We start from the raw sequence: 25,766 nt of genomic DNA, 5'->3' as shown, positions 1-25,766 counted from the left end.
AAAAAATGGCAAGATTTTCCGATATCGTTTCTAGAGAAGATCTATAGGCTACAACGGTACAAAGCTTTGCGATGTTATTTGATTCTGTACTATCGCGTCATGACTTATTTATTCAGTAAACTCCTGGTATGTTTTCTCAAAGTCTGGTAGCCTATGCAGGCGCGAATCCGAGGGGGGGGGGCACAGGTGCCCCCATTTTGGTAATTTAATAATGCCCTCTTTTTTTAAATGAAGACTTTTTTTTTGCTTGTCAGTTTTTTTCGGGTACGAAATATCCTTAATTTGTGGTTGAAAACTTTTTTTTTTTGCTTTTTCCTCCGAAAAATTTGCCTCCCCCCTTTGGAAAAGCCTGGATCCGCTCCTGAGCCTATGTTTGTACATTTAATACCATAACAAACTCGGAAACCAACAAAACCCAGCCCCGGCCCCGCCCCATATTTCAGTCACACCCCGCCCCTCCCCCGTGTATCACGTGACAACAGGGCCCTAGTTATGGCCCTAGTATTGGTCTGCGCAGGCACAGTGCACAGTACTCGGGTTGTTTCAGCCAGGCCAGCCAGCCGGCCGTTTACCGTACGTTGAGTGCCTTCCTGCCGCATCATACAGCCCTAGCCAACTACTGTTTGTCTTCTCGCATCAAGTTGGATTTTTCCTGGATATCTTCATTTTAGTTGTTACAGAATATTGCAGCAGTGATGTCGAATCTTCAGCGAGTATATGTTGTTGGAGTAGGTATGACGAAGGTAAGGGATTAGTGGTTAAAACATATTTTTTTGTAGTCTTGTCTTGAACTGAAGTCTGAAGACTTGACTGACTTTGACTCTTGTTTGTTTTAATCTGCGGTGCATTATTATAGACTGTCCATGTCCGTCCTTGCCCATTTACTGAAAACCAAGTTAGAATTTAGATTTGTGATTTCATAAATTTATATCTGTATCATAACTTCTCGAAATGAATATGATATTGATAAAGCCCACAATTTCTTGAAGGAGAAGAAGGAAAAGAAGAAGAACATGAACTTAGTTATGATATGATGAAGAAGAAAAATGGGAAGGAGAAGGCGGAGAAGATGGAGGTCATACATACGTCATGGAGGTGGTGGAGGAGGAAGAATTTAAGTGAAGAATTAATATGAAGAATTCAGGTATAAAAAATTTGGCTAACTGACATGTTTGATAATTTTATGTTCAGTTATTAGATCTGCATCTCTGTAAAATTTCTTAGAGACTATTTTTATTATGACATTATTACCCGGGGGGGGGCACTTCCATTGACGAGTGGATACCATGCGCGACCATGGGGTCTCGAAAAGCACCCTAAACACGTATTTTCATATTCGGAAAATGCACCCCTTATCAAGTATTAGCGTCTGAAACCCTACCCTTAACAAGTATTGGAAATAAAGCGATACTCTTGGCAAGTATTCCCCAGAAATGAACCCCTAAACAAGTACAGCGATATTTTATTTCACGGGTCCGTCGGTCGTCTGTTTTACCTTTACACACCATTTGGTTTAGTATACGGCGCCACCTACACCTCGTGCAAATTGGACTCTAAACATGTAGTGTTGGGGGAAAAGGGACATCCTTTTTAAAACATTTTAATTTTGTTTTATCATCCCGCAAATTCGACCCTAAACACGTAGCTTTCCTAGCGAAATAGATACACCCTTTTTTCATTATTTTTGTGTTTTTGACACCCTTATCATGTTACGTATGTAACGTGCCCTATCTTGATAAAGACATTCTTTTTATTGGCAGTGTATACAGCCACACGCGTGTGTCTTTACCATCCAGCCACACGCGTGTGGTTATATCCAGAACACCTATCTGTGGATACCGCCACACACCGCCAGTAATAACAGTAAAACGCGTATGTAGGTCTGACCGTCTATATCACGATCAAAATAACTTCATTTCTTCATTAAATTCTTACATTCTAAACCACTCTGATTTCTTTAAATCGTTTCAATTTCATTCTCACCGTCTTCTCTCCTTGCTTTTCTTGTCTTGTTACAAAAGGCCGCCTGTTAAATAGCAAATTCTCTTTTTCTACTTGTGTCGATTCTGGCTTCCTTCGCGGTGGCAGACCCATACAGCGTTAGCGCAGCGCAGTAGTTGACATACACAGTTTGGGTTTACGTTTGGTACGAATTATGAATATTCATAACTTAGTAGTACGTCTTGGTAGTGCTTGCATAGATATGCATGATTTCATTTTTACGATCTCCTGCTAACGATATCGATAGCCTCAGGAGATGAAATGAAAACGAATACTTAGTAGATGGATAGACAGATAAAATTTAGATAAACAGGAAACAGAGAGTGATAGACATATAGATAGATAGATAGATAGAAAGATAGATAGATAGAAAGATAGATAGATAGACAGAGACACCGGGGATAGTGGACAGATAGATCTGACAGAAAGACAGAATATATAGGCCTGGCATTAGAATGAAATATGAAGAAAATAAATGAATCTATAAGTATTAGATTTATAAGTACCTACATTACTACTAAAACAAATGATTGGATAAATAAATAAATAAATGAAAAAGTAGACCTAGGTAAACTTAGACTTCTGGTGATGGGAGAGGGTCATAATGTATACATCATAACCACTGGCGTAGCCAGGAATTTTGAATTTACATTCTCCTTGCCCCCCCCCCCCCCTCCTGTTGAAAATTCCTGGCTACGCCAGTGGTTATGATATATACATTATGACCCTCTCCCATCACCAGAAGTCTAAGTTTACCTAGGTCTACTTCTTCATTTATTTATTTATCCAATCATTTGTTTTAGTAGTAATGTAGGTACCCATAAATCTAATACTTATAGATTCATTTATTTTCTTCATATTTCATTCTAATGCCAGGCCTATATATTCTGTCTTTCTGTCAGATCTATCTGTCCACTATCCCCGGTGTCTCTGTCTATCTATCTATCTTTCTATCTATCTATCTATCTTTCTATCTATCTATCTATCTATATGTCTATCACTCTGTTTCCTGTTTATCTAAATTTTATCTGTCTATCCATCTACTAAGTATTCGTTTTCATTTCATCTCCTGAGGCTATCGATATCGTTAGCAGGAGATCGTAAAAATGAAATCATGCATATTCATGCAAGCACTACCAAGACGTACTACTAAGTTATGAATATTCATAATTCGTACCAAACGTAAACCCAAACTGTGTATGTCTACTACTGCGCTGCGCTAACGCTGTATATGGGTCTGCCACCGCGCCGCGAAGGAAGCCAGAATCGACACAAGTAGAAAAAGAGAATTTGCTATTTAACAGGCGGCCTTTTGTAATAAGACAAGAAAAGCAAGGAGAGAAGACGGTGAGAATGAAATTGAAATGATTTAAAGAAATCAGAGTGGTTTAGAATGTAAGAATTTAATGAAGAAATGAGGTTATTTTGATCGTGATATAGACGGTCAGACCTACATACGCGTTTTACTGTTATTACTGGCGGCGTGTGGCGGTATCCACAGATAGGTGTTCTGGATATAACCACACGCGTGTGGCTGGATGGTAAAGACACACGCGTGTGGCTGTATACACTGCCTTCTTTTTATGTGTTTTTTGGCCGCGCATGGTATCCACTCGTCAATGTAAGTGGCCCTCCCCCCTGGGCATTATTATAAAATTGAGTATTAACCCTAAATAAAAAAGGAGTGGGGGGGGGCATGATGGCCCCCCTCGACGCTTCGCGCAATATTTCCAAAATGCAAAAAGTTAGGGCCGCAAACTTTTATGACTTTTTCTTTGAAGTATCACGCAACTTTTGAGACGAAATTTGTATACTGGTAGTATCGCAACGTCACATGACTTTTTACAAGACCTTGAACCTTGAAGAAGCACTCTTCCAAAAAGCTTACACGCTGTCCTGGAGAGACAATGTCATGCCGAAAATCGCACTTATTTATATTTTGTGTACAAAGTCTATGGGAGATGAAATTCATAAATGGGGATTATTTTTCATTCTAAATGGTCTGCTTAATTAATTTAGGGTTTAATTTAATTGTTAAATGGTCTGTAATAATTTCCATTGAAAGAAACAATGAGAAACAAAAGATTTAATACAGAGAAATACATAAGAAATTCTAAAAACAAAGAAATACATAATAAATTGTAAAAACAAAGAAATACATTTTGTCAGGAAAAAATGGCTTTCACAATTTTTCTTTGTGGAAACCTTTAAATTAGATTACAAAGATGAGATCTGCAAAAAAAGAAGAAAATTTGAAGTGAAATTGGGTGTTAAATAATCAAATGTATTTCATGAATAAATTTGCATATTTTATTCATAATAATTAAAAAATAATCATTTTCAGAATATTTTTTTATACTATTTGGTAGTTTATGTGGTAAGGAATGTGCGTGCCAAATTTCGGCTTGATCGTTCGAATGGCAGTCCTTTTACAATTAAGGGAAGTCTACACTGAGCTGACATTGCTCAGGACACAAGATCTTACAAGAGGCTATAATATATAATTACCATAATATGTTATTTCAAGAAATTAAAGTTTAGGGGAAATCTCTCAAAAGCTGATGAAGTTATGAATTTTCAAATCTTTGATTTTGTGCAGACACACGTTCTGTTGTCAAGTGGATTGAGTTGAGTAGTAATTATGAACAGAATAATTTTGCTTTACAAAATTGAATACCATTTTTGGTCATAAGAGAAAAGCTCTCAACTAAGTAATGTACAGTCCTATGACTTGTAAAAAATATGCTATACAAAAGATTTTATGCATAGCAGTCTTGCAAAGATGTGGAGCAAATTGTGATGTGATACCAGGAAAATTATTCCCTGATGAATTCCATAAATTAAATTCTTTGTGGTTTATAAAGAGTTTGATGAGTTAAAAGCTTTCAAATTCAATGATCTTTTAAAAACTAGAAGCTGCTGTTTCTTCTAGCATAAGTAATTTTAGTGCAAACCCCATAGCATTAGATGATGGAAGAAACGTGATTCCAACAATCGTTTTCCAAGATGTTTCACTGGCATTTACTTTCAGATCAGTTGTAATAGTATTGAAAACCATTTCCCAGTCTGTATTCAATGCAGAATGGCCAACTGATGAACTCTCTTAAAGGAAATACTTCAGGCTTAAATTAAATGATTTAGCCACATTTCTCTTGTGCAGCGTCACAGAAGGATTAGTGATCCTAGTCACTAATTTAAAAAAAAAAAAAAGTTCTGATTGGTTCTTAGTCAGTCTACAGAGCAAAATGCACCTGCAACGATGATCTTGATAGGCCATTTCATGAGAACTTTTGTGTCATGGGGCCCAGATACTATTTTTTCAGTGTAGTTTGTACCCCTTAAGGGGAAGTTCACCCTGACAAAAAGTTTATTGTAAAAATAGCAGAAAAAGGTTGCCAAAGCTTTGAGAAAAACCTATCAAAGAATAAATAAAAGTTATTAGAAGCTTACTTGATTTGTGACGTCATATGCAACCAGCTTTCATACATACATTGTACCGTCTAGTTCCATTCCCTGAAGTCCTCCACCAGGAAGGGTAACTCAGGGCTGACGAGAGTGGGAGTATTATTACTCTGTTTTGCTTTGTTGCAGGTTTTGCATGTTTAGTTTTACTTAAGTATGTCAGTGCTTTTGGAGGATACCATATCGGCTGTGAGACTATTCCAGTGGGAGATTGCTTCAGGGAAGAAGGAATCAGCCAGTTGGGTAGTTGCGATGAACTTTGAAGTGACGTCATACAGTTCATCATGCGATCTTCTATCTTGTTATTTTTCTTGTGGCATAATTATTTAAGTCAAGTTGAGTTACTCCATGGATGATCTTATATTAGTTGTAAAATCATGTATTTAGTGGTAATATATCGATGAAATGTCATTTTTTTCAGAAAATTGAAATGTTTTTTATACTCTACCTTCAGTATATCAATACACAAATCACTTCTCACCCGTTTCAACAAATTTAATATTACATACATGTAACTGTAACATATGGGGCAGCTGCTCGTTTACGACGTCAGTAATCCAAAATTTTAAATTCTAATAACTTTCTTAATCTTTAATGGATTTTCCTCAAACCTTCACCAGTATATTTTGTTATTTTTTCTGCTAGTTTTACAATAAACATTTTTTAGGGTGAACTTCCCCTTTAAGTTCTGTCTGGTTGAACAATAAAAAGCCTTGACAAAGGCTAATCTACTTAAAATACATTAGAAATAGAAAAAAAAAATCATTTGTTTTTTTTTTCCTTTCAAGTTCTTCAAGCCTGGCAAAGCTTTTGGGGACTTCCATGACCTTGCCAAGCAAGCGGGCCAGGCAGCGCTAGAGGATGCCAAACTCCCCTTCGATGCAGTGGAACAGGCCGTCTGCGGATATGTCTATGGGGATACTACGTGTGGACAGAGGGCAGTGTATGAGATTGGTATGACTGGAATCCCCATTTACAATGTGAGTTTTATTTGGATTCCTGACATTGCAAAATCTTGTTTTCATTTTCTTTAACCATCTTAGTACAAATACTGGTGAAACAAAACTAGTATGTTAATATGATGATAAACAATAACAATAATATGATTATTATTATTATTGGAATATTGATGACCATAACAACAAAACTAATGTTACTTATGCATTTAAGTGCTGTCTGAATATTTTGTAAACATATTTGTTTTGTTTAATGATGTACAAAATCTCTCCAGTAATAATGTGTACATTTACAATGCACATACAGTCAAATCTTTTGAGATGACAAAAATCTTTTTGACTAACAGGCAAAAAAATGTGGATAACCAATATCACATTGCATATTCTGGTCTGAAAAAAGGCCTATGTGTTGACTTAGGATTTTAACTGATTCATTAAAAGTTGACTTATATGTTAGCAGGGTCTACTGTTGGCGATTCCATATGTGTCATACGGGACATTTTGACAACAATTTTTTGTTTCCTATCCGAATGCTTGACCAATAAAATATTCTTTTTTGTCATTCAATGATAAAGCTATAGTGGATAGTCATGTAAAAAACTAATAGCCAACACAAACAAATTTGATTATGGGTAAATTATAGGTGAAAATGTGAACATTTTAAGCTCTAATTCACCTACGGACAACATATTTTTGTTGGTTGTCAGTTTTTGCATGTCTACCTTGTAGTACTTTAATATTATTACAAAGCAAATCAAATTTATTTGTTTGTTTGGACAGCAGGTTGAAAATGTGAAAATGGCTGATTTTTCTAGCATGGAATCGCCTTGTATCTTAATCATTGTTTTTGATATTTTTCTATCAGGTTAACAATGCCTGTGCCACAGGATCCACTGCGCTGTTCCTGGCCAAGCAGCTGGTAGAGGGCGGTAGAGCAAACTGCGTCATGGCGTTGGGTTTTGAAAAGATGCAGCGAGGCTCTTTAACTACACAGGTATGTCATAAACTTTTTTGCATAGTAAACCCATTTGCATTTTTCGAGGGGTGGGGAGTTTAAAAAAAATATTCATAAGATGTGCATGTCTTTATATGCAACTGTATTTGATTACAAATACATATGTGTATACATGTGTTTCTGTTGGTTGCTAATCAGTGTGCACATTAGTACAGAAATTGTCATACATTCAACAGAATCAATTAGGCAAAAAAAACCAAGATTTTTGGGCTCTTGAAAGTAAGCAAAAGTCAGGTAATACTGTAGACTGTGTTCAAAACATCTCATTTGTATAATTGTATACAAATAGCAAAAAGGAATGAGTGCGATGGTATGAGGTGAAAGAAAGATGCTCTATTCAACAAGGCATTAGCCGAGTCGAATAGTGTCTTTTTCTTTCACGGAATGCGAAATCTCGCACCATTGCAGGAATAAGAATATTCGCTATTTGTGTTGTACAACGCCTCAAAGTTTCCCTGCAGTAATTATGAAAGGGGAGCAAAAATATTGAAAGCCAAAAGCAAAATTCCACAAGCGCACTTGACCTCGGGCAGCATTGTGTTTTTAGCCAAAAGGCTATATTCTTACTATATTTCACCTCCTTTTTTTACTGAGCGCAATTAATTGAATCGTATTGTGATGTCACCTCCTAAAGCTGTGCAACGGTGCATTTTGGATGGTACGTTGTGAGTGCAACGGTACAAATATTTTACATTCAGTCTACCATTTGCTGGCGTACAACAAGCTAAGTAGGCGTTTTACAATGTCAAATATCACCCATGCAACCTGTGTACATGAACATCCATATCAAGAAGGTTTTGTGAAATTTGAGGGTCTCATAAAACCAAACTTATTCATATAATTTAAAGCCAATGTAAACAGGGAAGATGTTATTTTCTGTATTTATCAGGATGAGGTTGCCAGTTAGTGATGGATACAGAAATTTATTCAGTATGGAAGAAATTGTATTTCATCATTATTCACCATACAGTATGCATTATGGTTCAGCTTCATGAAAGTAATGGTAATAATTATACCATTTAAAGCCAGATGGTTAATTTGCTGATTTTTTCACATCAGAATTCTCATAATGTTTATGTTGATTTATTAATCAAATATGAATGTTTATGTTGATTTTATGTTGATTTTATGTTGATTTTATTAATCAAATATGAATGGAGTAATTCATCACATATTTTGTAAAAGAATACCACTACCCTCACCCAAAACCCAAGCCCCTATAACTGTGTTTAATAACTTCAGGGGGAGAGTTCAGTGAATGCTTAAATGCATGTACATTTCTTTAAATGATGATGAATTATGATTATATTTTTCCTCTCTAGAGGGGAACATTTCATAAAATGAAAAGTCAGTTATTTTTAATTTCCAATTTTGTTCTTAGCCAATCAGAAGCAAGGATAGAACCAATAATCAATAATATTAATTATTTCATGAATACTCCCCAGGTAGGACTTGTCTCTTGGATGCACTTTTTTTCATAAATAAAACATTGTGAGCAGCCATGCCAAAACCAAAATGTCCCCTGAAATGAATTTTGAGATTTTTATGGACCTTGAAAGACTGTGTCCTAAGCTTTAAAATGATATGTCATTTGTCATAATTAATGAACAATAAATCTCACAAGTACTTGATTGAATGTATAAAGTAATTCTGTGAGAGCTTCAAATAATAAGGAGAAAACAAGGTTTGAAGTTTAGGGTGCACTCAAGCATGGGATGTGCACACTGTGCAGTTGCGGTGAGACATTCAAGCAGTTTGCAAAAATATGTGTCAAAGAAACTCGTGTATCTTTTTTTTTTAATATATAACTTGACAACTTCAAATTTTCACAATGTGACGAAGAAGAATTACTCTTTCAGATTTGTAAGCCAGTTTTCTAATTTTTGCTTTTTGATGACCAAGTAACTATTGTAGATATTTACAGACAACCTATCCTGGTGACTTCATTGATAATAATAATAATATGCAACATACAGTGTTAATACGATGTTTCTAAGTGCTGCATACTATTACCACGACTTAAGCATGGCTTCTCTTATAGGGTGCTTGAGCATTCAAGGAATTTCCTCCTACCGGGTACCCATTTACTACACCTGGGTGGAGAATCGCAAATGTAGATAAACGCCTTGCCAAAGGATGCAAGTGCTGTGGTGGGATTTGAACTCTGGACCTTGTGGTTCAAAGTCTGGAGAATTATCCACTGAGCCACAACACCTCTATGACTTAATTGATGGTTTGGGAGTGGGGGGGATGGTCACAAATGTTCTCAATCTTGATATATGATTGCTGACTCTAAACCATTTCACTTTTTTCTTATAGTTCCAAGATCGTGCTAATCCTATGGAGAAGTTTGTTGAAGTGATGTCTGAACTTCATGATATTACTCCATCCCCGATGGCTGCTCAGCTGTTCGGAAATGCTGGAAGAGAGCACATGCAGAAATTTGGTAATTATTACTTTTATTTTCTTGTGTTTTTTTTCAAATGATTTTGAAAAGGTAGAAAGATGAAAATAAATGATAAAGGGAGTAATAGAGAAGTGAGTAAAAGTCCAGTCCCATTGGCTGGAGGACACAAAGCATATGCATAAATGATAGAGTGGACGATCAAAATTTAGGGATGGCTCCATCGGTTTTCATCTGCTCCAGAAATTGACAAAATTGGTTAAAAATGAAATCACAGTGAACGGTTGCTCAATGGATACAGAGCGTATGAAACACATATGCAAAGAGTACACAACTGATGCATAACGTTTTTCAACGAATGGCAAGATTTTTTTACGTGTTACATCCTCTTTGTATCTGTTAGTGCAGTGGGACAAAGCCTTACAATTTGTTTATTGGTTGATTTATTGATTAAAGAAACTTGATGGATGGATTGACGAAAGGATGAATTCATGAGTGGCAGAATGTATTGACTATTTGATTGCATGAGGAATAAATTAATTAATGGATTGAGTTGTAAGAAAACACTCGATATTGAATACAGTTCACAAACATGAATGGATTAAGACGATATGAATGATGATTATTACTGGTGACCTATCCCTCTAGTGGAAACAAACTATCAGAGAAATAGAAAAACTTAAGAGTAAAATGTTTTACTTTAATTTTTATTCATTCATATTTACAAATTGATGTGTTTTTATGTTCATATAAATACATAAATTTGTTATTATTAATGAATAAAACAAATAAAATTGGAACAATAATACTATATAAAGACAAGAAAATACCAGCAGATTTTAGATTGTCAAATATTCAGTTCATTTGTAATAAAGCACATGTTCATGCTTTTCCAATGGTGATTGAAAATATGTCACTTAGATATCTGTGTATGTCAATGACGTCTGATTATTAAATTCAAAGTTATTCTGTGTATATATTGTAAAAATTATGTCAAACTTGTTTGAATTGTATTCACAGATTTTTTATTCTCTGCATGTGTTTACTCAATAGAATTTCTAATGGAAAAAAAGGATTATCAGATTTCTTTATCTTTTTTCTTTATGATTGTCCTTTCATGGCTATTTTTGTGACCCCTTGTGCCTGTATCTCTTGTTCAAGTTATATTATCTCAAAAACTTAATCTCAGGTTGATAGTGGGTTCAGTGTTCAATTAGCTATCTCACTTCTTTATACTTGTACATGTAGGTTTACATGTCAACACTTTACAGTCATTTTTAAAAGAAAAGTGCCAACTTTCAAGAAAAAAAATACACCTATTATCCATCCATTGTACATGTAATTAATACTACATCATGCATCCTAAGAATATCAAATGCACTCTTTCAGATGAAATTGAAGTATTGTTTCAGTGCTTCATAATTAAACAATAATTTGTGTATCAAGAAATTGTACATATATGACATCGGTGTTTGTTACAGTAAGCACTCTCATCTAAGAAATTTGTATTCTATAAAATTCTGGTACATGTACAGTATTTGGTTGTTGGGGAAGTTTTATTTTGTCTTGTAATTTTCACTGGCAGCTGTTACTTTCTGATCTACATAATCTACTGAATCCTTGCATCTGATTGGTTAAGAACAATGTCATAGAAACTTATTGCCTTCATGAAAACCTCCCATGATCATTATCATATGCCACTGTTGTGGTGCAAATCCTGCCTTGGTGGAGCAATTTTTGTTCAAATCATTTATCTTTTAATGCCCCTCTCCACTCGGGTTAATTATATGGGTATCATATAGTAGAAAATAAACCCTGTCTTGCTACAAACACAGAAAGATCTGGGTAATGATACTGTTTCATACAGGCGCTTTTAAGCATCTACTTTTCTTGGATGTTGGTAGATTTAGATATAAATGATGCCGTTTTATGATTTATTATTGTTTTTAAAGTTAATGTTTCTTTGTACGCTATAACTAGGAACCACACCAGAACATTTGGCCAAGATCGCTTACAAGAACCACAAGCACTCAACTAACAACCCGTAAGTATAAATAGGTTCAGTGATTAGCTTCACTTTAGAATTTACAGTTGGTGTTACAAGGATTTATGTAAGGCTAATATTGTACCTTAGAGCATCTTGTATACAAAGTTTACCCTTGCCCTGTTAAGTATGGATGAAATGTAATGATGTATTTGGGTTTCTTTAGATTTTAGGCTAGCTAATTGATCCATTTTCTCATTTTAGTAGATGATATAGTCACGCTCATATTTGAAGTGAATTATTCATGTGATGTATTCTATACTGGTACTTTTAGTGTTAAATAATTATATTTACATGTACATTGTCTAAAATCAGACAATTGAATTTGTGAAAACTGCCATTTAGGAAAACTGACATTAACAGACAGTATGTACAATATTAAAATGAATGAAATTGAATTGAAAGGAGCTAAATGAATGGTTAAGTTCAATCACACAGAAAAGGTTTTTAAACACTGAATTTAAAGATATCTGTATTAATGTCAGTAACTTGATTTTTTTTACATGATTGTTTAGTAATAATATAGGGCCTCTATCCTTACATGTAAATATAACACAAATTAAATCCTGCTAATTAATATTATATTTCATTTTTATTTAGGAATTCTCAATTTCAAAAGGAATACTCTATGGATGAGATAAGGAACTCACCAAAAGTCTATGAACCACTTACAAAATTGGAATGCTGGTAAGATTCATGTGCTAGTTTTCGAGACAGTTCATAAATGTATGTTTTTTTTCACATCACCCATTATTTTTTCGGCAGACACAGAGGTCTGTATTATGAAGTCTGGTTCAATTCAGGGATCTTGTCTCTTTCTATGTCTCCCTCCTGTTGTAATGATGTAGAGAACTATGCAGAAATTACTCCCAGTCATTTATTCATCAGTTGAGTGCCAAATGAGCTTATTAATTGAACTTGTACTTTGTCTTCCATCCGAGGGGGCAGCAGTGGCCATCTTTAAAATCTAAACTGAACAAGTTTCTAAATTTTTCTAAATTCTTATCTCCTTAATCTTCTATATGATATAGCAGCGGCAGCCATCTTTCAAATTCAAATTGTCAAAGTTTCTAAATTATTTCCTTGGTCTTCCATCCAATGTTGCAGTGGCGGCCATCTTTGAAATTTAATCTGACAAAGTTTCTAAATTCTTATTTCCCTTAGTCCTACATCTGATGGAGCAGCGGCAGCCATCTTTAAGATTCAAGTTGACAAAGTTTTCATGGACAAAGTTTTCAAATTATTATTTCCTCTAGTCCTACATCTGATGGAGCAGCAGCGGCCATCTTGTGCAATGAAGAGTTTGTAATCAATCATGGCTTGCAGAATCAGGCTGTCGAGATCGCTGGCATGACGATGAAAACAGATAAACCAAACACATTTGAAGATAAGAGCTCTATGAAACTAGTAAGTCTTAGTACTAGGCATTTATCTACATTTGCCACTCTCCACCCAGGTATAATAAATGAGTACCCGGTACTAAGAACTTCCTTGGAAGCTCAAGCTCCTGATAAGGATAGCCATGCTAAAGCTGGGGTGATAATATGTTGCGCTTTAGAAACAATGTATGAAGTGCTTTATGAATGGTGCTTTTACTATTATTACCATTACTATTCATAGTAGTAGTAGTGTTAGTAAGAATGTATGCTGTGATTAGGGGAAGATATGTTTATTTTTTCCTGGTGCCTAGATATCTGTGAAAACAAAATTTGAAAAATTGTAAAATTGTACATTAAAGTCAACATATGTTCTGCAGAAATGTTAAGTATAATATAAATTAGCTTGAATTAAAATAGAAATTTCAGCAATCACTTTGAAAAGTAAGCCTTTATTTATTTAAATGAAGAACAAAAAAGTGATAGAAATGCCCAAATCCTTGAAGTGGTGACAAAAATGAACTTAGATTTTTCCATATCTATGTATTTGTATTTTTTCTTAAAAGTCACCACTGGATGTTTTTTTTTTAGAATGTGCCCCTAGTGTATCATCCCATAAAGCCTACTGGAATGAATTGAATGTAGGCTGTTGTGGTACGGTGAAAGATTTATTGTTGAAGGGAATTCCCCTGTGGTAAACAGCAGCTGGTTGTGGTATTCATACATGATGAGATTGAGACTGCGATTAACCCTAGTAGTGTCCGATTATTTGGACCCATCTCACAGAGTGGAGGGATGGGGGAGGGGATGGAATGTTAACTGTTATATTACAGTGTGAGCACAATATTGTAAAGTCAGTCACTCACCCCCCCAAAAAAAAAATCAAATTTAATTAATAGTGAATGATACCTTTTGAAAGATTTTGATCAAATGTGTCATTTCATGTTTTTACAAAAAAAATTGGTATGAAATTTGATTTCTGAGTATGTCCGCTGCTCATTAAAGCAAAAACAAAGTCATTTACATGTATGACACAACTCGCAAACATGTGGAATATGTCTGAAATCATAAACAATCCACTTATTGCATTTTTTTCTAAAAAGAGACAAGGCACTTGAAAAGTGTAGACATGTATGTAAATTATAATTTACCTCAATTCTGACTGACTCATGTTTTATGTAGGTTGGTTATGACATGACTAGGCGAGCAGCAGAGACTCTATTCAGCAAGACGGGAGCTAGTGTTAGTGACGTAGATGTGGTGGAACTACACGACTGTTTCGCAGCCAATGAACTTATCACGTACGAAGCACTGGGACTCTGTGATGAAGGTAAATGTAGCTGAAAATTTAAGCTTGTAGCAAAAAGGACAATATTTTGTGAGTTTGGGGTTTTTGGCCGGGGGGGGGAGGGGATAAGAAAGTGCCATTTTTCATTTACTCCCCCCTCGGACTTTACTGGACAGTTAGTTGCAATTACATTTTGACTTCATTTGTGAATGAAGTATACAATTGCTCAATTACATTTTACACTTTCATTCTGAGATTGATACCATGTATGCAAAATATTCAAAAATGAAATGAGGGTTTTAGAAGAGTTAGAAAGGTTAGGTCAGAGATGAAAGATACACTGAATTGGGATGGGGTAGATAGTCACTGGGAGTGAACTAGATCGAGCATTTCCTGTTAACTTGGACATATCTGGATCCAACACCCTTTTTCTCACAATGTTTTCTTAATTCCGGACTATCATGAGTCCTGTACTGCATTTTTTTTCCTTTTTGAACGGGCCAAATTTTCTGCCTATCATTAGCTAAGGAAATGCTTGCTTTTCTCACACAAAACTCATCCCAGACTAGTGGTAGCCATTCATGAGCGCTTACAGCTCTGATTGGACAACAGGGCTGGTTATGTTGCTGCTAGGGCATCCATGTACATGGTCCTTAGCTTGGCCGGGTTTATTTTTCTCACAATAAATATCAACCCCAGACTTTCATTTTTAACACCGCAATTGCCGGCTAACCCTGCTATTTTGCAGGCCATTTAGCCACACTTATAGTTTGGGGTAAAGGAAACTTTCGCCTCTAAAAAAAGGGTATAAAGCATTAGATTTTGGACTGACTGAATTCTGTTTCAAGTAAATTCACCACCAGCAAATGTAAATGTACTGCCAGCAATATTGAGCTTGGAAAAAGTTAAAGAGAACATCTGTAATGCTTAACCCAAGGTTACTCTTCTGCATTGCACTAGAGACCTCTAATAAAGTGAATCTTAGATGAGAAAAGCTAAATATTATTGTTACTGGAATATAGTCAAGAATACTTGATAGCTGCAAATAGGAATGGCGTACAATGTGCAAAGTTCTGGCTATATATCTGACATTTATTTATAGTTTTAGATGATGGACATGGAAGAAGAAGATTATTACTACCAACATAATACATGTATCTGTGAAAATTGCTGTTCTGGAAGACTTGTATGTGACAAATGATATTGATGTAAACTACTGTGAAAATTTCCTAGCCTTGCAGTCTATAAAAGCTCAATTTAAAAGTAAATTTATTTTGTATTTTCAGGTAAAGCTGGAGAGTTCATAGACAGTGGTGATAACACGTATGGAGGAAAGTTTGTCGTCAACCCAAGTGGAGGTCTCATTTCTAAGGGCCATCCTCTCGGAGCCACAGGTGAGACTAAAGAAAAACATATTGATGATTGCAACATTTTATTGCGTTTTTGTATACTTATGTTGATGGGCATAATTTAGTTAGTTTGATTATATGGAAATGATGATATTAATACCAATATGAATTAATTATCACATTGTTTATCAGCTCACATTGGGTAAAATATCGCAGTATCCTGATATTGTATTTTATGGTAAGCAGTAATCCAAATCCAGTCTTGATAACCATCAGTCTCTGTAGAGATATGCATGTAACTTTCATCAACAGTTTGGAACTGCTTATAAAAGTGTAAATCCCAGCGCACACTATTCAGTCCTATATGACACACTTTTTTAATACATCAGATTTTGCATTAAATTTGAAAGTTCCAAGAGGTGAAATTATTTTATTCGATGTTCGCCATAATGTTAGAAATAATAAAAACACATTTTTGCTTTGTGTCAAGCCCTGTGGTCAAAGTAAAGTCCAAATCAGCCTCCAGGTCATTGCTGATGATGACGTCATTACGATTTGGAATTGAATTTGAGTTTGTACCTACAGGGAGGCTCGAACTAGACTTAATTTAGATTTTAGTAGTCCTACCACCATTTTGAAATCTGATCACCAAGGTTTAATTGGTTGGAATGTTAATATCAAATGTTATTACAATTTCTTTGAAATTCTGATCACAAGGAGTCTTAGAGTTTGCGTTGGGCTTTACAGTTTGGAACTGCTTATAAAAGTGTAGACTTACAGGCCTGTATTCTGAACTCAGGGTTGAATAAGATTGTGGTCTAACTCTATACTATAGTTATGGGAAGCCAAACGTGTCAACATTTTATTTACATTGTATGTTTCCTTTCTTTACTTGACTCCATTATGTTTTAGCAATGGAGAGTTCTTTTTCAGTTATTATTCTGTGTTGGCTATGAATGATGGGTTGAATAAGATTGTGGTCTAACTCTATACTATAGTTATGGGAAGCCAAACGTGTCAACATTTTATTTACATTGTATGTTTCCTTTCTTTACTTGGCTCCTTCTTTATGTTTTAGCGATGGAGAGTTCTTTTGCAGTTATTATTCTGTGTTGGCTATGAATGTAAAATTATTTGATAAATTGATTTTATACTGTTAAAGATACCTGTAGTTTAAAAAAAAATTAGACCAGAGTTTAAGTTAAACCAGAGTTCAGAGTACAGGCCACAGAGTGTCCACTCCTCCATATATCCACCCACCTCTTGATGTTGGTATCTCACTTCTTGAACTTTGTTCCAAAGGTTAATCATTAACCATGCTCTGATTCAGCCCCTATCATATGATTAGAAGAAATGGCCAGCTTATCAATTATTGTGTACCTGTTGATTGGATATTCTTCAGAGTGTTAAGGCTATATTATTGTTGATTCCCCAACCCTCCTCCCCTGCGATCTACTCTCACTCCTCTCACCATTCCACCCTCTCTTTGCATTGTCTCCATGTATATAAACAGAAAGAAAGGTATTTTTCATTTCATTTTTTAATTACCAATTATTGTGTACAGTCTATTGAAATCTTAGATAGGGTGTTAAAGTTTGATAATTGTTCATTCCCCTTCCCTTTGCCCCCCCCCCCCCCTCTTCACCACTCTACCCTTACTCCTCTCGTTACTCCACCCTTTCTTTGCATTGTCTCCATATATAAACAGAAAAAACAGTATTTTTCATTTCATTGTTTAATTACCAGTTATTGTGTACAGTCTATTGAATCTTATATAGGGTGTTGATAATTGTTCATTCCCCTCGATCTTTGCCACTCTATCCTCACTCCTCTTGTCTTGCCATTCTCTCTTTGCATTGTCTCCATGTGTAAACCAAAAGAAAGGGTAACCTTTATTTCAATTACCAATTTTTTGCAGTCTGTCGGATCTTATATAGGATGTTCAGGTTTGATTAATACTGTCAATTCCCCAGCCCTTTGCCCCTCCCCACTGTCCCTCAACCCCCACCCCTCTCGTCACCCCACTTCCTCTTTGCATTGTCTCTGTGTATGAACAGAATGAATTCTGTTCATAATAATTAGTAGTTCATGATTCATAATTCATAATTTGAAAGTGATGTATGAACCCCCATAAACATGAATATACTATTATTTTATTTACATGTACCACTTGTAATAACCTCATTTAACATCCATATATGCTTTCAAAGGATTTGGACACTATTCCCCTGGCGTTAGCCCCACAGCCTTTTTTTTGAAGGAATAAAGGCTATTAATCGAAGCATTAATATAGTGTCGAATTAGGAAATCAAATTCTTGTACTTGCTAAGCATGAGATATAATTCCCTTTTTATCAGAGAATGATGGAGTGATTTTACCAACATATTCACCATATTTATTTAGAATCATCTACATGTACATCCTTATGGCTAAATCACTTGTGTAGTTAATCTTAGTATAATCACTGCATGTAGCAGATATGGAATCCAGGGTTAAAGGTTGCATTGATTGAGTTTAACCCAATTAATAGAGATAAGCCTTGAGTATCTACTCTATGTATATACATGTACATGTTGTATGATAAAAGCTGCATAGTGTATCTCTAGGTGTGTAGTGTTAGTTATATTCATACCTTAAGTTGATCATTTGGTGAGTGCATTATTCATGTGTTTGATTTACATTCTATTTACGATGTAATGTATTTTTGGTATTTTGATTTATATGACTATTGGATACCAGTACTTATAATGGTTTCTATTATCCTAATTTTAAACCATCTAAATGGCACTGTTACTAAATGTATTTGATCAATAACATCTGTCTTGCTTTTCCTCTTCTGATTTTCTAGTGAATATGATCAGTCCTATTCATTGTATTGCTCTGTACTAATCACCTTGCTATCTGCATCAATTTTATTCAAAAGTATTACATTGATAACAATAGCTGGGTTTATTAAGCGCTTTTTGCCTGAGGATGCAAATCGTTGCTATTATTACCCAGCTTTCACCATGCTGCCATATAGGCAGTGAAGCATTCAAGGAATTTCTTCATACCGGGAACCCGTTCACCATACCTGGTTGAGTGCAGCACAATGTCTGTAAATTTCTTGCTGAAGGAAAACATGCCTTGGCTGGGAATTGAACCCACGTCTGTCATATTGAAAGACGAGAGTCATAGCCACCAGACCATGACCTCCCACAATTTGTATTGCTCACTGTCTTTTTTTTTTGCCCCTCTCTTTTCTTGTTCTCTGTCTTTTGCTGTGTCTCTCTTTTTATATCTCTCTCCCACTCTCCCTGTCTTCTTCTGTCTCCTCTTTTCTCTCTCTCTCTCTCTCTGCCAATATCCCTTCCAGGTCTAGCACAGTGCGCTGAGCTTTGTTGGCAGCTACGAGGCCTGGCAGGCAAGAGACAGGTAGAGGGCGCTAAACTAGCTTTGCAACACAACATCGGACTCGGAGGAGCAGTAGTGTGTGGTTTATACAGGATGGGATTCCCACAAGGAGACAGACCGAGGTAAGCTCCCCGACATGATATTCAATATGTGGGACTGAAATGAAGCTACTAGTCGGACTGAGTTGCCAGCATTAAAACACTAATGAGGGACTGTAATAAGGTGTTTAGGAGGTAGTTAGTGCATTGTGAAATCCTGCATGTAGGACTGAAAACTATCTTTGAGAAATGCTAGTGTGTGCTTCAAACATGAAATGGGCTTTCTATACAGCAAGACAAGCTAAGCCTTTCATGTTGAATTAAAAACATCAAAATCTGTATGGGGGACGGAAATATCATAATTTTTTCCAAGAAAGAGGGTTGTTGGTATCATAGTGGCTAAATGTAAAAGTATATTTGTGAGACTAATTTAAAGTTAGAAAGCTACCCTCCCTCAGAAATTGAAAATATTTTTTGTACTCAAGGAAGCAGCAAAGGTTACTTTCAAAACATAATAATCCATGATTCCATAATTTATAATTTATTGTTCGAAATAGACATGAAATGAAATACTCCGAAAATTTGCTTTGCCCAATTGATCGTGGGCCCGGCAGCCACCGTGCAGCGCCAGATCGACGAGGCTCTATCCCTTTAATTGTTGAACGCCAAACAGGGTAGCAGCAACTCCCATCTTTTAACGTCTTTTGGTCTGACGCGGCCTGGGGTTTGAACCCCTGACCTCCCGGTTGTGAGACGGACGCTCTATCAACTGAGCCAACACACCGGTGTTGGCTCATCAAGATGGTATCAAATGGAACAAGATAAATGTGTGCTACTTATTTACACGATTTCTACTCTGGATTCTGGTGGCTTGTTTTTATTGAAATCATGAAGCTCATGATATTGTTATATCATTTTCACTTGTGCAGGTATAACGTCCAGGCCAATCTAACCTCTGCAGAGGAATTCAAATGTGAAGCTACCTTTAGAGAAATTGAGAATGTTCTCAAAGAGGTAATATATCAAAGATAGATTATTTCTAGCATTTTTCATATTTATAATCTCACATTCATAAAACATAACAATATTTGCAATATACTGCGAGACGGATAATACAAAAACAATGGATAGAATGATGACAACAACAATAATTTGTGCAATGGGCAATTCCACATCAACAGACACGTCACTTCAGACAGTTCGAAAGCATTATTCTTGAAATTTTCCTTTATTCAAATAATTATAATAATAATAATGGTATATTTATCCTGGGTAGCCACTTCAGTTCGGAAAACTGTTCTCCCCATTGGTTTCTGCTATTATTATTACTCTGGCTTTAGCTTTGATACCTAGTTCATGATGAGTTTATCAGACATATGATTACATGTATATTGATTATACGACAGAATAAGTGCAATTTCTCTATGACTGTTGAATGATATTTTGTAAAATTGATTTTATATCTAACTGAATATTTAATAAACTCTGCAAGAACTGTTTGAATACTGCAAATTTGAATGTGTGATGCTGTGACACTGTCTGAATATCATATCCACTAGTAGTATACTTATATTGATTCTACAATGCTGACATTTTCAATCAAATGCGTTGCACGACCCAGGGCAACTTTTTAGAAAATCACATTATGGCGGTAAAAGATTTTATAGATTGATGCAATATATTTAACCTTTTTTTTTCAGAAAGGGGCGGAGATGGTGGATAAAATCAAAGGTGTGTATGGTTTCAAGGTGTCAGGAGGACCAGGAGGAAAGTCCGCTTCATGGATCGTCGATGTCAAAAATGGAAATGGATCAGTCGAGAAGAACTCATCAAGTATGTTTAGGTTTCAACTATTTTCCCCTGAAACTAAGAACCAAACCAACTACAGTAGTAATAATTATGTAATTGTATGACTGGTTGTGTGAAAATGTTTACAGCATTTGTAGATACTTTGATTTTATTGAGTGTAAGTTTCGCTGTTAGACTTAAAATGTTCATTTGCATTTATCACAGAATTCAAGAACTAATATACAAGTGCCAATTGCTCTTATTAAGACATTTCAAAATATGTCATGACACTTTTTACATGGACATTCGTATTGACATATCTTTTCTTGCTTCGAATTTTATGTAAACTCATCACCCTATGTTTAATTTAATGTTTTAATCTGTTGTGTTTACTTCCATCTTGGCTTATACATGAATTTGAGCAGTGAAGGGGAGATGAATATGGAATTAAGCTTCTTTGCATTGATTAAAAATTCAGGAAATTTGCAAAAATCTTTAGATAGTGATTGTATGATGAAATTCAATATCAAAATAACAATCATTTGTACGTAACATAATACTGTGTGTGGTTACCCTATTTTTGTTTTTTCACTGAAAACTGTTATTGTTTTCACAGAGAAAGCCGACTGCACATTTAAATTGAGTGATGCCGACTTGGTTGATCTGATGACTGGAAAACTGAATCCTCAGAATGTGAGTATCAACCCATTTCATCTTTATACCATAAAGACATGCGCAGTTTCCAAAGGCCAAGATTTTAGGGATGAGCAATAGACAGTGTGAGAGTCTCATGCCTTATGTTTGCTTTTTAGAATATACTCCTGAACTATCTACCCCTATTGAAAGCAGGCAGTCAATAACTGTATTATACTGTGGTTGCTATCATGCATCTAATTATTGATAGCAGAAGGTCCAGAATTCTGCTGCACGAATTTTAAACGTTCAAAGTTGTCGGATCATATCACCCCAATCCTCAAGGAATTACACTGGCTGCCTGTTATGCAAAGACTTTCATATAAAGTTCTTTCCTTGGTCTTTAAACTTAAAACCAACCATTCACCAGTGTACCTATCAGATCTTCTGGAGGTGAAGAGATCATGTAGACCCGGTCTTCGTTCAGGGAATGTTCACCAGCTCCAACAAGTTAGAGTGAAGAGGTCCTGGAGTGACAGATCTTTTTCCGTTGCTGGTCCCCGTTTGTGGAATTCAATTCCATCGGACATTAAGTTGTGCCAGTCAAGAGAGCTATTCCACAAAAAATTAAAGACTTTCCTTATGAGGGAAGCATTTCCTTAACTGTTGTGTGATAAGGCCGAATTATTATTTTGACTACCAACTTTAACTGATTGTGTATTTTTCTTGTCAGTTTGTTCAATTTTTGTGTATTTATTAATTTATTTCTGTTTTATATAAGTTGTTAATTGTGCGCCTTGAGTGTCATCGACAGATATGTGCGCTATACAAATCTTTAATTAATATTATTATTAGCACACAATGCAGAAGTCTCATGTATAATGCATGAGACATTGGCCCCGAATTCACAGAGGTGGATTTGAAATTTACCGGTTGAACTCATGGTTTTATGCAGATTTCATGCAGAAATTATGCTTAATTTTCCATGTATACTGAAAAGTATCCAATGCTGATGTGTGCTTTTGTCACATAGCGCCAAATTGATGCCTGTTGCCATGGTTAAGCATGCTATATTATTCATGAGTCCACTGTTATGAAGAGTTGACTCATTGATCCAAAACAATGAATGCATGAATGAAATACCGCAGATAACCATGGCAACAGGCATTAATTTGGCCTACTGTGACAAAAGCTTGCATCAACATTGGATATTTTCTTTATATACGTGCTAAATTAAGCTTAACTTGATAACTGATTGTTTTTCGAAAATTCCTTTGTGAATTGGGCCTTACTGGCCCATATTCTTGAAAGAAGGTTTTAATTGTACCTTGGTACAAAACCATGGACTATGCAGAATTCTTGGATTATCGCGCATCTCTTTTAGCTCCCTTTGCCACAAGCATGCATTTAATTGGATTTTTCTTAGTGTACAGATGAAATAAGCTTTCCTTATGTGCACAAATCTACATAATCCATGGTTTTCTACCATGATACAATTGAACATCTTGAGAATACAGGCTAGTATGTCTGAGGTTACATGTATACTGGGTCTTATCCAAAACTATCCACCCCAAAGCAGGCAGTCTATATTTTGTATTATTCAACTCCCAAGAATGTTCTGTAATCTGAATGGTCCAAGTTGGATCACATGATATTCAGTGAATTGTACTATGGCATCCAAAATGCACTATCCTGCACTCTGACGTCATACCAAATGCACTATCCTGCACTCTGACGTCATACCAAATGCACTATTCTGCACTCTGACGTCATACCAAATGCACTATCCTGCACTCTGACGTCATACCAAATGCACTATCCTGCACTCTGACGTCATACCAAATGCACTATTCTGCACTCTGACGTCATACCAAATGCACTATCCTGCACTCTGATGTCCAAGTGCAGGATAGTGCAATTTTCGGGGCAACCCAGTAACATGGGGGAGGGGGGTGTATAAAACAAACAATGCACACATTCTTGTGCATAGAGGCCCAAATAATGAACTCTGTGCTCGACTCGCCAAATGGATATACTGCACTCGGTCCTGCGGACCTCGGTATATCCATTGACTCTTCTCGCACATCGTTCATTATGTGGCCCTGCATGCAGGCGCTTACGTGCATTATTTGTGTACTTTACGCTGATTATTACCACATATGAATGAACCAATCTTTGGTATTGACTTCCCCTCTCAGGCCTTCTTCTCTGGGAAGCTCAAGATCAGTGGAAACATGGGATTGGCCATGAAGCTACAGCAACTCAAACCACCAACACCAAAGGCTAAGTTATAGAGATCAGGGTTCAATCCCCCTCCTGAGATTACCATTCCTTCCATTGCTGGTCCATTCGTCCATCCAGCTATGGAACGTCAGTTTGAAATTCTCGCTATAGGCAATAACTAAAAGTTCCCTGATGGCATGAATTTGCTGCTCAATATGTGCACTGAATTAGAAATTACACTTGTTCTATGATAAGTAACCAAACAACTTCCGGTCTACTCATACTGTGTACTATTCTTACATTCAAGCTACCAGAGGTTACTGGGTCACAAAGTAAACAACGTAAGCTACATTTGGGAACCTTTAATTATTGTTGATAGCAAGATTTGTGTTAGTTTTAAAGATACTGCTATTATGATTATTGACCCCCCAAATCAAAATTGGGTAATTTGGGTTTGAACACCCAGTGGAGAATATTTCCAGCTTTTACAATCTGAGATGTCCATCGACTTGAAGGAATTCCGTTGGAGGACTCCATTGTAATTTGAACTCACACTTCATCATCATGTGTCATTTTATCATGTAGTGTATATGCCATCAGACAAATCAAAATTATGTTGGATTTATTATCTGTCATCCATTATTTGATAATTGGACATGTGTAATGTTCCATCCACTATGCATCATGATTAGATGCTTATGAGGCAGAAAAGATTGAAAAAAGGAAACATACAAAAAGAAGAGAAAACTGGATGAGAGATAACCAAGTTACCGTGAGGTTTTAAAGCTATCAAGAGGGAAATGCTTTCATGGAAGACTATTCTATATGATTGATGTGAATTGATGCGAGATTGTGATGGAGCAATAAAGATGGCCCTGAAATCTCTTGACTGAAAGTAAACTTGAACACCAAATATGATCTATGTTTTGTTCAACCAGTTGTGTATCAACAGATATAAAGACCCTTTATGAACCCACTCTTTCCATCAATTTGGTTGTCTTGTAAAACAGTGTACTGTTTACAATTATGAAGCCAACCTGTATACAAAAAAAGTGAATCAGAATAGATATACAACTGGATGAATAAATAAATTAGCTCTCCAAGTGTTTATTGCATCATGTTATGTCTTTATCTGAAAGTTTCATTGTAATTCCATCATGACTCTCCATGTGACGAAACATTTTTTTGTACTGAACTAAATTAAAATCTACACTTCTAAATAAAATACACCCTTTATATTATTGTCATCCGAGATGTGCTGTAATATTCTGGTATCAGATTTCTTGGAATTACACAAGTATGTGTACCTTCTACTTTGATGAATACATTTAGACTTGAATTTGGTTATGCATTTTCTGTATAAATTGATACCAAGTATAAGACATGTACATTTCATTTTTTAACATTGCCTTTTAAGTTTGCCAAGTTAAAAACATGTGTCATATTCAATAATGGGAATGTATAATGGATGGGTGAATGCTATTGCTGTAGTAAATAATTCTATTGATCTTAATTACTTAACTTTGTAAAGTGTGTATCGTCTATTTCCTCCCAGCTGCCATCTTAACTGGGCATTGTAAGAGGCATCTATAATCCAGTGAACAGAGAAAGTTATAAATTGATCGATGCAGACCCAGGTGGGTGTGTCATGAAGGTCTTGTAACTTACAAGCGACTTTAAAAAACAACTAACTGGTGATCCATTCTTGGAACTAAATCAACAAATGAAAACTTGTTGCACAAAATTTACTACAAGAAAGGATCCCCAGTGTTTTAAAAAGTCGCTCGTAACTTAAG

General features: G+C 35.7%; 1 protein-coding gene across 1 annotated transcript; it reads left to right on the top strand.

The window, feature by feature from the left end:
• Window positions 1-504: 504 nt before the first annotated feature.
• LOC121423763 (sterol carrier protein 2-like) lies at window positions 505-24,701 on the top strand. Its single transcript, XM_041619250.1, has 14 exons — window positions 505-743; window positions 6,252-6,443; window positions 7,285-7,413; window positions 9,754-9,880; window positions 11,819-11,882; window positions 12,483-12,569; window positions 13,139-13,289; window positions 14,441-14,588; window positions 15,833-15,940; window positions 19,251-19,410; window positions 20,256-20,340; window positions 21,027-21,159; window positions 21,731-21,807; window positions 23,946-24,701. The coding sequence occupies exons 1-14, from the start codon at window positions 696-698 to the stop codon at window positions 24,039-24,041; spliced, it is 1,605 nt and encodes a 534-aa protein (XP_041475184.1). The 5' UTR covers window positions 505-695; the 3' UTR covers window positions 24,042-24,701.
• The last annotated feature ends 1,065 nt before the right edge of the window (window positions 24,702-25,766 follow it).

The sequence above is a fragment of the Lytechinus variegatus genome, chromosome 11, assembly GCF_018143015.1.
Source record: "Lytechinus variegatus isolate NC3 chromosome 11, Lvar_3.0, whole genome shotgun sequence".
Taxonomy (NCBI): domain Eukaryota; kingdom Metazoa; phylum Echinodermata; class Echinoidea; order Temnopleuroida; family Toxopneustidae; genus Lytechinus; species Lytechinus variegatus.
This window is presented reverse-complemented; position numbering and strand designations above follow the sequence as displayed.

What these genes read in the sequence shown, in the direction of transcription:
- LOC121423763 (XM_041619250.1), top strand. Translation starts at nt 696, where the DNA reads ATGTCGAATCTTCAGCGAGTATATGTTGTTGGAGTAGGTATGACGAAG. An exon ending in GAGGCTCTTTAACTACACAG is followed by an intron (nt 7,414 to 9,753) that starts GTATGTCATAAA and finishes TTTTTCTTATAG; the next exon opens with TTCCAAGATCGTGCTAATCC. An exon ending in AGTCGAGAAGAACTCATCAA is followed by an intron (nt 21,160 to 21,730) that starts GTATGTTTAGGT and finishes TTGTTTTCACAG; the next exon opens with AGAAAGCCGACTGCACATTT.